The sequence below is a fragment of the Schistocerca gregaria genome, chromosome 6, assembly GCF_023897955.1.
Source record: "Schistocerca gregaria isolate iqSchGreg1 chromosome 6, iqSchGreg1.2, whole genome shotgun sequence".
NCBI lineage: Eukaryota > Metazoa > Arthropoda > Insecta > Orthoptera > Acrididae > Schistocerca > Schistocerca gregaria.
Window position 1 is genome coordinate 371,559,581 of NC_064925.1, and position 13,843 is coordinate 371,573,423.

A 13,843-nucleotide genomic window follows, 5' to 3' on the forward strand; every position below is an offset into this window, starting at 1 on the left:
TGCAAATCATCTGACAAATATATGTTTTTCCACAATGCCAAGGTTTTCTGTAAGCTTTGGATTTCCTCAGTGTTATATCATTTTCAATAGATCCAAAGAAAGCTTTCATCTTGCCTGGTGGATAACACACATTTCTTGTGGTGTTATCCAAAGAGCGAGGTCCCAAGGCGAGGTTGGTACCTCATGATGGAACCACGTGTAAATATAGCCATTGCCAGAAGCAACGACGAATGAGAGATGGTGGCATACATGCCAAGAAGAGATTCCATATGCCACCGCATCAACTCCTTTACTTACATCTGAGTGCAGTACTCCTCAGTCCACTCAGCAATTATCAACAAAGACGACAGCATTGCCTCCCTACCAAGCCAGCAGTCTGATAACTGTATTAGACAAAACTCTTAATAAATGTTTATCGTCAATTGTACTCTGTGAGAAGAGACTAGTATCTTTTCCTGTATAAAGTGATGCATAAATGTTGATTGACAGAGTTAAGTACTTCATCTAGTTTTAGTTGTAACAAAGTGATCTGATATTTTGTGTGTTGTTGTAACCTATGGGCCCTCTCCAGGAGTAATTAAAGCTAAGAACCCTCCATAGTACCTATGAGTATTATTTTGTCCAGTATAACACTTTTTATACTATATCTTTTTATAATTCTTCCTGTCTTCCAAGATAAGCTACCAACATATGGTAGGAGTCATTTCCAGAGAGTTTTAGCAAACAGCGTCCTCACCTGAAGATGGTGCCTAAATGGACTGATGAAATATCATGTAAAGGTGATTGCACGATCTGGTTGCAGACCTGACAAGAATGTTACCAGGTGCACACTGGGTTAAGTTTGGATAGTCATATCAGCTAACAACTAATTTCTCAACATTGCAAAGTTCACTGTTAAAATCATTTCTATGTTAATCTGCCACAGGTAAATGTGAGGCATGTGAGTAGTTTGTCTATGGAGAGAACAACAACACAGTTTTATTGATTGACAAATAAAACAACAACAAATGACATGGATCAAAAGTAAAATGCAGTTTTTTCCATTAGTAACTCTTTGGACTTACCAATAGTCTGCTGATGGTTACTGCAAATAAATGAATTTCCTGTCTTGAATAGCGCTGTTTAATAAGACCGTTTAATGCTAAGATATCTATTGTTTAAAAGGGAACTACAGTTTGCCATTCATATTGGCAACAGATATTTCCCTCTTCCCTTCTAAAGAGAACAGGCTCACTATGCAAATGTGAATAGATTTTCTCAAAAAACAAAATTACAACAACATACCTGTGTAAGTGATCTCCAGTCCATGTTTGCACTACCTATGTACACATGTTTCCGGTCCACAATCCAAAGTTTAGTATGCAGCACACCACCGCCCACAAGACGAGGGAAGTTAACACTTCGCACCTGAATGAGAAATGTGTAATAACTTGACAGAAAGAAATACAACTTATCAACAAATTTATTTTATGATGAATATTTTAAGATATTTTAGAAGAGTTGTTAAACACTAAACAAAAAAGAACATACCATAACTCTTGACTTTTAACATCAGAACTATAAAAAAAAAAAAAGAGAGAGAGAATCCAACAGAATTACATCATTTTCAAATACAGTAATCCTATCAATTTCACAAATTAGTGTAGGAGAGAATTACTAACTCTTTAACAGGAAAAAATGTTCCAGCATAACATAAATATTTCAGAAGTAAAGGAGACCATTCACCGAAAAACAAAAGCACTTAGTCACTGACAGCCACAAACAAAAGACAGAGAAAACTTGCAAGCTCTCAGAATAAATCCTTTGATGAGCTAGATCACATGCTGCCAGGTAGAGGCAGGATTCTGGACAAAGGGTTATGGGTGGGTAGCTAGTGGCTAGGATGGAGGCAGTCAGTCTGCTGTGTAGGAATACAGTGTGACGAAACAAGCTGGGATAATTTTAATTCCCCTCTTGTTTTTGCCATCTGCCTCCTTAAACTCGTTTTCTTACTTGTAACTAATCATCATTAACATACTTGAATACAATCTGCATTTTCATAAAAGAGAATGATTGGCCCTCAGTTTTAAAGAATATAACACCAGATCTAATTTGGTGCTTAGTTTTATGTATGTAATTGATTTTTTAAATTTATTTTGATTATGATTAATTAGTATCTTTTGCTATAAATGTTTGGAAGATGAAATGCTAGTAATATTAAAGTACCTATTTAGCTTTATTCAAAAACATATTAGCAAAACCAGCCCTTTATTAATTCCAAAGTAATTAACAGTTTTGTCAAAAGTATTGTTTGCATAACTATATTTGTTAATTTCATGATTTAAACAAATAATTTGTCCTACACTTCGTAGTAGAAGAAACTGTTAAATGATGCAATTTTTCAATGTATTCAGTTAATTGAGCGACTTAAGTTTTAATTTAATTCCTGTAAATTTAACTTCAAACAATGTGTAGTTTCAGCGCCTATTATTGGGATGTGCAGTGCTAATGCAAATTATGAGTATTCTGAGTGATATGTATATGAAAGAAGACATTAGTGATATGAATATAATAGAGGGAAACATTCCACTTGGGAAAAATGTATCTAAAAACAAAGATGATGTAACTTACCAAACGAAAGCGTTGGTATGTTGATAGACACACAAACAAACACAAACACACACACAAAATTCAAGCTTTCGCAACCAACGGTTGCTTCATCAGGAAAGAGGGAAGGAGACGGAAAGACGAAAGGATGTGGGTTTTAAGGGAGAGGACAAGAGCCATTCCAATCCAGGGAGTGGAAATATTTACATTAGGGGGAAAAAAGGACAGGTATACACTCGCGCACACACGCATATCCATCCGCACATATACACACACAAGCAGATATGTGTAAAGGCAAAGAATTTGGGCCATTAAGAGTATTAAAACTGACAACTAACTTAAACGATGAACTGAAGAAAGAAATTAAAAAGGAAATTAAAGTAGTGAGCTCTAGCCTTTCAGAATTAAATAAGAAGGTTGAGGAAGTAGCTAAAGAGTGTGATAAAAAGGTAAAGGCAGTAGTTCATAACACTAATGAGAAATTAACATTGATGAGTAATGTATGTGTAGAAGAGAGAAAAAAGCTTTGTCATGACTATAGTAGGTAGGTGGAGGCTTCTGAAAACAGTGTATGCAGGAAGCCAAAGCTGCCAGGAAATTGTGTGCTGAAAACAGGATCAAACTTGAGAACCAAATAGATCAGATCAAAATTATATTGAAATACAGGTAGAAACCAAGCGTGCAGTAGTGATAGAAGAAAAACTGGTAAAGGTAAATAAAACTGTTGATTTAAAATTTGCTGAAATAGAGAAAAAGATGGAAGAAGTACAAAATCTAAAGCATAAAGTACACTCCTGGCAATGGAAAACCGAACACATTGACACCGGTGTGTAAGACCCACCATACTTGCTCTGGACACTGCGAGAGGGCTGTACAAGCAATGATCACACGCACGACACAGCGGACACACCAGGAACCGCGGTGTTGGCCGTCGAATGGCGCTAGCTGCGCAGCATTTGTGCACCGCCGCCGTCAGTGTCAGCCAGTTTGCCGTGGCATACGGAGCTCCATCGCAGTCTTTAACACTGCTCGCATGACGCGACAGCGTGGACGTGAACCGTATGTGCAGTTGACGGACTTTGAGCAATGGCGTATAGTGGGCATGCGGGAGGCCGGGTGGACGTACCGCCGAATTGCTCAACACGTGGGGCGTGAGGTCTCCACAGTACATCGATGTTGTCGCCAGTGGTCGGCAGAAGGTGCACATGCCCGTCGACCTGGGACCGGACCGCAGTGACGCATGGACGCACGCCAAGACCGTAGGATCCTACGCAGTGCCGTAGAGGACCGCACCGCCACTTCCCAGCAAATTAGGGACACTGTTGCTCCTGGGGTATCGGCGAGGACCATTCGCAACCGTCTCCATGAAGCTGGGATACAGTCCCGCACACCGTTAGGCCGTCTTCCGCTCACGCCCCAACATCGTGCAGCCCGCCTCCAGTGGTGTCGCGACAGGCATGAATGGAGGGACGAATGGAGACGTGTCGTCTTCAGCGATGAGAGTCGCTTCTGCCTTGGTGCCAATGATGGTCGTATGCGTGTTTGGCGCCATGCAGGTGAGCGCCACAATCAGGACTGCATACGACCGAGGCACACAGGGCCAACACCCGGCATCATGGTGTGGGGAGCGATCTCCTGCACTGGGCATACACCTGTGGTGATCGTCGAGGGGACACTGAATAGTGCACGGTACATCCAAACCGTCATCGAATCCATCGTTCTACCATTCCTAGACTGGCAAGGGAACTTGCTGTTCCAACAGGACAATGCACGTCCGCATGTATAGCGTGCCACCCAACGTGCTCTAGAAGGTGTCAGTCAACTACCCTGGCCAGCAAGATCTCCGGATCTGTCCCCCACTGAGCATGTTTGGGACTGGATGAAGCGTTGTCTCACGCGGTCTGCACGTCCAGCACGAACGCTGGTCCAACTGAGGCGCCAGGTGGAAATGGCATGGCAAGCCGTTCCACAGGACTACATCCAGCATCTCTACAATCTTCTCCATGGGAGAATAGCAGCCTGCATTGCTGCGAAAGGTGGATATACTCTGTACTAGTACCGACATTGTGCATGCTCTGTTGCCTGTGTCTATGTGCCTGTGGTTCTGTCAGTGTGATCATGTGATGTATCTGATCCCAGGAATGTGTCAATAAAGTTTCCCCTTCCTGGGACAATGAATTCACGGTGTTCTTATTTCAATTTCCAGGAGTGTATGTAAAGTCCCAAAGAGTCCTTCATTTGTCAGTTGCAAGAAATTTAATAATTTTGAACCATATGGGGAAGAGCATCCACTGGATTTCATTAGGGAATCTAATGATTTGCCTGAAACATGGAATGACAAAAAGAAAGTGTTATTTGTGAGAAGTTTTTTCAAGATGGATGCTTATGGATGGCCAGCTCAAGTAGCTGATGGATTTACTTTGTGGCAAAGCTTTGAGAAATTATTTTTAGATGAATATTGGTCCAAAGAGAAACAGAAAAGAATTTTGAGTGAATGTTGGGGTGGAGGGAGAGTTTACTCTACGAAGGGTACGGTGAAAGGTTTATGTCAGCTTTGGGTAAACAAACAGATATTTGGACAATACAGTATTTCTTAAATAAAGTGGAGAGGGCGAAGCCCTCAGTGGAAAATCGTAGGAGGAATTGTGATGATAATAATCAATCAGGGCAAAATGGCTAAGCAGCGAAGGCTTGAGGACAAATGTAAGGATGTAGAGGCTGATCTCACTAGGGTAAGATAGATACAGCCTACAGGAAAATTAAAAAGACCTTTGGAGAAAAGAGAACCACTTGTACGAATATCAAGAGCTCCGAAGGAAACCCAGTTCTAAGCAAAGAAGGGAAAGCAGAAAGGTGGAAGGAGTATATAGAGTGTCTATACAAGGGTGATGTACTTGAGGACAATATTATGAAAATGGAAGAGGATGTAGATGAAATGGGAGATACTACACTGCATGAAGAGTTTGACAGAGCACTGAAAGACCTAAGTTGAAACAAGGCCTCGGGAGTAGACAACATTCCATTAGAACTACTGATAGCCTTGGAAGAGCCAGTCCTGACAAAACTCTACTATCTGGTGAACAAGATGTACGAGACAGGTGAAATAACCTCAGATTTCAAGAAGAATATAATAATTCCAATCCTAAAGAAAGCAGGTGTTGACAGATGTGAAAATTACCGAACTATCAGTTTAATAAGTCACAGCTGCCAAATACTAACGCGAATTCTTTACAGACGAATGGAAAAACTGGTAGAAGCCGACCACGGGGAAGATCAGTTTGTATTCTGTAGAAATATTGGAACACATGAGGCAATACTGACTCTATGACTTATATTAGAAGAAATTCTGGTCGTATGTAAAGTACAAAAGCGGCAAGATGCAGTCAATACCTTCGCTGCGCAGTGCCGATGGTACTGTTATCGACGACTGTGCCACTAAAGCGGAGTTATGGAACGCAGTTTTCCAAAATTCCTTCACCAGGGAAGACGAATGGAATATTCCAGAATTTGAAACACGAACATCTGCTAGCATGAGTTTCTTAGAAGTAGATACCTTAGGGGTTGCGAAGCAACTCAAATCGCTTGATACGGGCAAGTCTTCAGGTCCAGATTGTATACCGATTAGGTTCCTTTCAGATTACGCTGATACTATAGCTCCCTACTTAGCACTCATATACAACCGCTCGCTCACCGATAGATCTGTACCTACAGATTGGAAAATTGTGCAGGTCGCACCAGTGTTCAAGAAGGGTAGTAGGAGTAATCCATTTAACTACAGACCTATATCATTGACGTCGGTTTGCAGTAGGGTTTTGGAGCATATACTGTATTCAAACATTATGAATCACCTCGAAGGGAACGATCTATTGACACGTAATCAGCATGGCTTCAGAAAACATCGCTCTTGTGCAACGCAGCTAGCTCTTTATTCGCACGAAGTAATGGCCGCTATCGACAGGGGATCTCAAGTTGATTCCGTATTTCTAGATTTCCGGAAAGCTTTTGACACCGTTCCTCACAAGAGACTTCTAATCAAGCTGCGGAGCTATGGGGTATCGTCTCAGTTGTGCGACTGGATTCGTGATTTTCTGTCAGGAAGGTCACAGTTCGTAGTAATAGATGGCAAATCATCGAGTAAAACTGAAGTGATATCTGGTGTTCCCCAGGGAAGCGTCCTGGGACCTCTACTGTTCCTGATCTATATAAATGACCTGGGTGACAATCTGAGCAGTTCTTTTAGGTTGTTCGCAGATGATGCTGCAATTTACCGTCTAGTGAGGTCATCCGAAGACCAGTATCAGTTGCAAAGCGGTTTAGAAAAGATTGCTGTATGGTGTGTCAGGTGGCAGTTGACGCTAAGTAACGAAAAGTGTGAGATGATCCACATGAGTTACAAAAGAAATCCGTTGGAATTCGATTACTCGATAAATAGTACAATTCTCAAGGCTGTCAATTCAACTAAGTACCTGGGTGTTAAAATTACGAACAACTTCAGTTGGAAGGACCACATAGATAATATTGTCGGGAAGGCGAGCCAAAGGTTGCGTTTCATTGGCAGGACACTTAGAAGATGCAACAAGTCCACTAAAGAGACAGCTTACACTACACTCGTTCGTCCTCTGTTAGAATATTGCTGCGCGGTGTGGGATCCTTACCAGGTGGGATTGACGGAGGACATCGAAAGGGTGCAAAAAAGGGCAGCTCGTTTTGTATTATCGCGTTATAGGGGAGAGAGTGTGGCAGATATGATACACGAGTTGGGATGGAAGTCATTACAGCATAGAGGTTTTTTGTCGCGGCGAGACCTTTTTACGAAAGTTCAGTCACCAACTTTCTCTTCCGAATGCAAAAATATTTTGTTGAGCCCAACCTACATAGGTAGGAATGATCATCAAAATAAAATAAGAGAAATCAGAGCTCGAACAGAAAGGTTTAGGTGTTCGTTTTTCCCACTCGCTGTTTGGGAGTGGAATAGTAGAGAGATAGTATGATTTTGAATGGTAAAATGTCTTTGTTGTGGTTCGCTGATGACATTGTAATCCTATCAGAGACAGCAAAGAACTTGGAAGAGCAGTTGAACGAAATGGATAGTGTCAAGATTGTGGTTCGATGAACCCTCTGCCAAGCACTTAAATGTGAATTGCAGAGTAGTCATGTAGATGTAGATTAAGGAAAGGCAAACCTACATTTATAGCATTTGTAGACTTAGAGCAAGTTTTTAACAATGTTGACTGGAATACTCTCTTTCAAATTCTAAAGGTATCAGGGGTAAAATACAGGGAGCGAAAGGCTATTTACAATTTGAACAGAAACCAGATGGCAGTTATAAGAGTTGAGGGGCATGAAAGGGAGGCAGTGGTTGGGAAGGGGGTGAGACAGGGTTGTAGCCTCTCCCCAATGTTATTCAATCTGTATATTGAGCAAGCAGTGAAGGAAACAAAAGAAAAATTCGGAGTAGGTATTAAAATCCAGGGAGAAGAAATAAATTTGTTGAGGTTCACCAGCCAGTCAGTAAAGATAAGGGCTGAAATTCATAACAAAATTTAACATTTTAACTGTAACTCAGTATTGCTTAACAGGGAACAGTGCCTAAAATTTGAAGTTATGGGACAGTGGTTTTTACACTCCTGGAAATGGAAAAAAGAACACATTGACACCGGTGTGTCAGACCCACCATACTTGCTCCGGACACTGCGAGAGGGCTGTACAAGCAATGATCACACGCACGGCACAGCAGACACACCAGGAACCGCGGTGTTGGCCGTCGAATGGCGCTAGCTGCGCAGCATTTGTGCACCGCTGCCGTCAGTGTTAGCCAGTTTGCCGTGGCATACGGAGCTCCATCGCAGTCTTCAACACTGGTAGCATGCCGCGACAGTGTGGACGTGAACCGTATGTTCAGGTGACGGACTTTGAGCGAGGGCGTATAGTGAGCATGTGGGAGGCCGGGTGGACGTACAGCCGAATTGCTCAACACGTGGGGCGTGAGGTCTCCACAGTACATCGACGTTGTCGCCAGTGGTCGGCGGAAGGTGCATGTGCCCGTCGACCTGGGACCGGACCGCAGCTACGCACGGATGCACGCCAAGACCGTAGGATCCTACGGAGTGCGTAGGGGACCGCACCGCCACTTCCCAGCAAATTAGGGACACTGTTGCTCCTGGGGTATCGGCGAGAACCATTCGCAACCGTCTCCATGAAGCTGGGCTACAGTCCCGCACACCGTTAGGCCGTCTTCCGCTCACGCCCCAACATCGTGCAGCCCGCCTCCAGTGGTGTCGCGACAGGCATGAATGGAGGGACGAATGGAGACGTGTCGTCTTCAGCGATGAGAGTCGCTTCTGCCTTGGTGCCAATGATGGTCCTATGTGTGTCTGGCGCCGTGCAGGTGAGCGCCACAATCAGGACTACATACAATCGAGGCACACAGGGCCAACACCCGGCATCATGGTGTGGGGAGCAATCTCCTACACTGGCCGTACACCTCTGGTGATCGTCGAGGGGACACTGAATAGTGCACGGTACATCCAAACCGTCATCGAACCCATCGTTCTACCATTCCTAGACCGGCAAGGGAACTTGCTGTTCCAACAGGATAATGCACGTCCGCATGTATCCTGTGCCACGCAACGTGCTCTAGAAGGTGTCAGTCAACTACCCTGGCCAGCACGATCTCCGGATCTGTCCCCCATTGAGCATGTTTGGGACTGGATGAAGCGTCGTCTCACACGGTCTGCATGTCCAGCACGAACGCTGGTCCAACTGAGGCGCCAGGTGGAAATGGGATGGCAAGCCGTTCCACAGGACTACATCCAGCATCTCTACGATCGTCTCCATTGGAGAATAGCAGCTTGCATTGCTGCGAAAGGTGGATATACACTGTACTAGTGTCGACATTGTGCATGCTCTGTTGCCTGTGTCTATGTGCCTGTGGTTCTGTCAGTGTGATCATGTGATGTATCTGACCCCAGGAATGTGTCAATAAAGTTTCTCCTTCCTGGGACAATGAATTCATGGTGTTCTTATTTCAATTTCCAGGAGTGTATATAGACATCTTGAAATCGCTTGCAGTTCCATTAAACTCTAAAAAAAAATTATTTTTTAACATTGAAAAATATATGCAGATGTAAATAAAATAGAAAGAAACTTCCACATGGGAAAAATATATTAGAAACAAAGATTCCAAGACTTACCAAGCGGGAAAGCGCCGATAGATAGGCACAATGAATAAAACACACAAACACACACACACAGAATTTGAGCTTTCGCAACCGGTGGCTGCTTCGTCAGGAAAGAGGGAAGGAACAGCAAAGATTAAAGGATGTGGGTTTTAAGGGAAAGGGTAAGGAGTCATTCCAATCCCGGGAGCGGAAAGACTTACCTTACGGGGAAAAAAGGATAGGTATATACTCGCGCGCACACATACACACGTATATCCATCCATACATACACAGACACAAGCAGACATATTTAAAGGCAAAGAGTATGGGCAGAGATTTAAGTCAAGGCGGAAGTGTGGAGGCAAAGATGATGCTGAATGACAGGTGAGGTATGAGTGGCGGCAACTTGAAATTAGCGGAGATTGAGGCCTGTGTGGATAATGAGAAGAGAGGATATATTGAAGGGCAAGTTCCCATCTCCGGAGTCCCCAAGACACTATCCAAATTGAACCCTGCCTCGAACAGTTCCGTCCTCCATCACAGGGGGACCCACCTCTTCTTCCTCAAAATCACCCTCTCCAAACCTTCCAGGAATTTCTCACTTCCAGCCTTGCCTCTCAATATTTCTTGAAAAACCTTAATCCTACTCCCAACATCACCACAGCCGAAGCCCAGGCTATCCGTAATCTGAAAGTTGAACGATCCATCATCATTCTTCTGGCTGACAAGGGTTCCACGACCGTGGTACTTGATCGTCGGGAGTATGTGGCTCAGGGACTGCGTCAGCTTTCAGACAACTCTACATACAAAGTTTGCCATTGTAATCCCATTCCTGATGTCCAGGCGGAGCTTCAAGGAATCCTCAGAACCGTAGGCCCCCTACAAAACCTTTCACCTGACTCCATCAAACTCCTGACCCCACCGACACCTCGCACTCCTACCTTCTACCTACTTCCTAAAATTCACAAACCCAAACATCCTGGCCGCCCCATTGTAGCTGGTTATCAAGACCCCACAGAACGTATCTCTGCCTACGTAGATCAACACCTTCAACCCATTACATGCAGTCTCCCATCCTTCATCAAAGATACCAACCACTTTCTCGAACGCCTGGAATCCGTACCCAGTCTGTTACCCTCGGATACCATCCTTTTAACCATTGATGCCACTTCCCTATACACAAATATCCCGCACGTCCAGGGCCTCGCTGCAATGGAGCACTTCCTTTCACGCCGATCACCTGCCACCCTACCCAAAACCTCTTTCCTGGTCACCTTAGCCAGCTTCATCCTGACCCACAATTTCTTCACTTTTGAAGGCCAGACATACCAACAATTAAAGGGAACAGCCATGGGTACCAGGATGGCCCCCTCGTATGCCAACCTATTTATGGGTCGCTTAGAGGAAGCCTTCTTGGTTACCCAAGCCTGCCAACCCAAAGTTTGGTACAGATTTATTGATGACATCTTCATGATCTGGACTCACAGTGAAGAACAACTCCAGAATTTCCTCTCCAACCTCAACTCCTTTGGTTCCATCAGATTCACCTGGTCCTACTCCAAATCCCATGCCACTTTCCTTGACGTTGACCTCCATCTGTCCAATGGCCAGCTTCACACATCCGTCCACACCAAACCCACCAACAAGCAACAGTACCTCCATTATGACAACTGCCACCCATTCCATATCAAACGGTCCCTTCCCTACAGCCTAGGCCTTCGTGGCAAACGAATCTGCTCCAGTCCTGAATCCATGGACCATTACACCAACAACCTGAAAACAGCTTTCACATCCTGCAACTACCCTCCCGACCTGGTACAGAAGCACATAACCAGAGCCACATCCTCATCCCCTCAAACCCAGAACATCTCACAGAAGAACCGCAAAAGTGCCCCACTTGTGACACTATACTTCCCGGGACTGGATCAGACTCTGAATGTGGCTCTCCAGCAGGGACACGACTTCCTAACATCCTGCCCCGAAATGAGATCCATCCTTCATGAAATACTCCCCACTCCACCAAGAGTGTCTTTCCGCCGTCCACTTAACCTTCGTAACCTCTTGGTTCATCTCTATGAAATCCCCAAAGCACCTTCCCTACCCTCTGGCTCCTACCCTTGCAACCGCTCCCGGTGTAAAACCTGTCCTATGCACCCTCCCACCACCACCTACTCCAGTCCTGTAACCCGGAAGGTGTACACGATCAAAGGCAGAGCCACGTGTGAAAGCACCCACGTGATTTACCAACTGACCTGCCTACACTGTGACGCTTTCTATGTGGGAATGACCAGCAACAAACTGTCCATTCGCATGAATGGACACAGGCAGACAGTGTTTGTTGGTAATGAGGATCACCCTGTGGCTAAACATGCCTTGGTGCGCAGCCACACATCTTGGCACAGTGTTACACCGTCAGAGTTATCTGGATACTTCCCACCAACACCAACCTATCCGAACTCTGGAGATGGGAACTTGCCCTTCAATATATCCTCTCTTCTCATTATCCACCAGGCCTCAATCTCCGCTAATTTCAAGTTGCCGCCACTCATACCTCACCTGTCATTGCCTCCACACTTCAGCCTCGACTTACATCTCTGCCCATACTCTTTGCATTTAAATATGTCTGCTTGTGTCTGTGTATGTATGGATGGATATGCGTGTGTATGTGTGTGCGCGAGTATATACCTATCCTTTTTTCCCCCTAAGGTAAGTCTCTCCGCTCCCGGGATTGGAATGACTCCTTATCCTCTCCCTTAAAACCCACATCCTTTCATCTTTCCTTTTCCTTCCCTCTTTCCTGACGAAGCAGCCGCCGGTTGCGAAAGCTCAAATTCTGTGTGTGTGTTTTATTCATTGTGCCTATCTACCGGCACTTTCCCGCTTGGTAAGTGTTGGAATCTTTGTTTTTAAATATATGCAGATGTGGATAAGGAACTTGCGGATGCGGTGCGGATTGCATTTTTCTTATCCGCGCAGACCTCTAGTAATTAAGCTATGTGATGGCGACTATTCTTTTTTCATAACGTAATGAGTGCTACAGAAGAATGTTGAAGATTAGGTGGGTAGATCATGTAACTAATGAGGAGGTATTGAATAGAATTGGGGAGAAGAGAAGTTTGTGGCACAACTTGACTAGAAGAAGGGATCGGTTGGTAGGACATGTCCTGAGGCATCAAGGGATCACAAATTTAGCATTGGAGGGCAGTGTGGAGGTTAAAAATCGTAGAGGGAGACCAATAGATGAATACACTAAACAGATTCAGAAGGATGTAGGTTGTAGTAGGTACTGGGAGATGAAGGAGCTTGCACAGGATAGATTAGCATGGAGAGCTGCATCAAACCAGTCTCAGGACTGAAGACCACAACAACAACAACGATTAGTAAATCTATGCTACTGCACATCTTGAGTATTTACCAGAGGTAATGCACATCTTGAGTTTTTGCTGTTTTGCAAATGGAAAAGAAAAACATTTCAAGTTTAACCAGTTTCAGACAGTTATGACTTAGGAGTAATACCGTGAGATCAAAAAGTCAGTATAAATTTGAAAACTTAATCAACCACGGAATAATGTAGATAGAGAGGTGAAAATTGACTCACATGCTTGGAATGACATAGGATTTTATTATAACCAAAAAATTACAATGTATTGCTAGACGCATGAAAGATCTCTTGCGTGCGTCGTTTGGTAATGATCATGTGCTCAGCCGTCACTTTCGTCATGCTTGGCCTCCCAGGTCCCCAGACCTCAGTCCGTGCGATTATTGGCTTTGAGGTTACCTGAAGTCGCTTGTGTATAGTGATCGACCGACATCTCTAGGGACGCTGAAAGACAACATCCGACGTGAATGCCTCACCATAACTCCGGACATGCTTTACAGTGCTGCTCGCAACATTATTCCTCGACTACAGCTATTATTGAATAATGATGGTGGACATATTGAGCATTTCCTGTAAAGATCATCATCTTTGCTTTGTCTTACTCTGTTATGCTAATTATTGATCAGATGAAGCACCATCTGTCTGACATTTTTGAACATTTGTATTTTTTTTGGTTCTAATAAAACCCCATATCATTCCAAGCATGTGTGTCAATTTG

General features: G+C 44.1%; 1 protein-coding gene across 1 annotated transcript in view; it reads right to left on the minus strand.

The window, feature by feature from the left end:
* Positions 1-13,843, minus strand: part of LOC126278099 (5'-3' exonuclease PLD3-like) — a 79,805-nt gene that overhangs the window by 40,358 nt on the left and 25,604 nt on the right. The window contains exon 6 of the mRNA XM_049977950.1: positions 1,285-1,407. Coding sequence (XP_049833907.1) covers positions 1,285-1,407 — 123 coding nt within the window. The remainder of the gene's footprint in view (positions 1-1,284; positions 1,408-13,843) is intronic.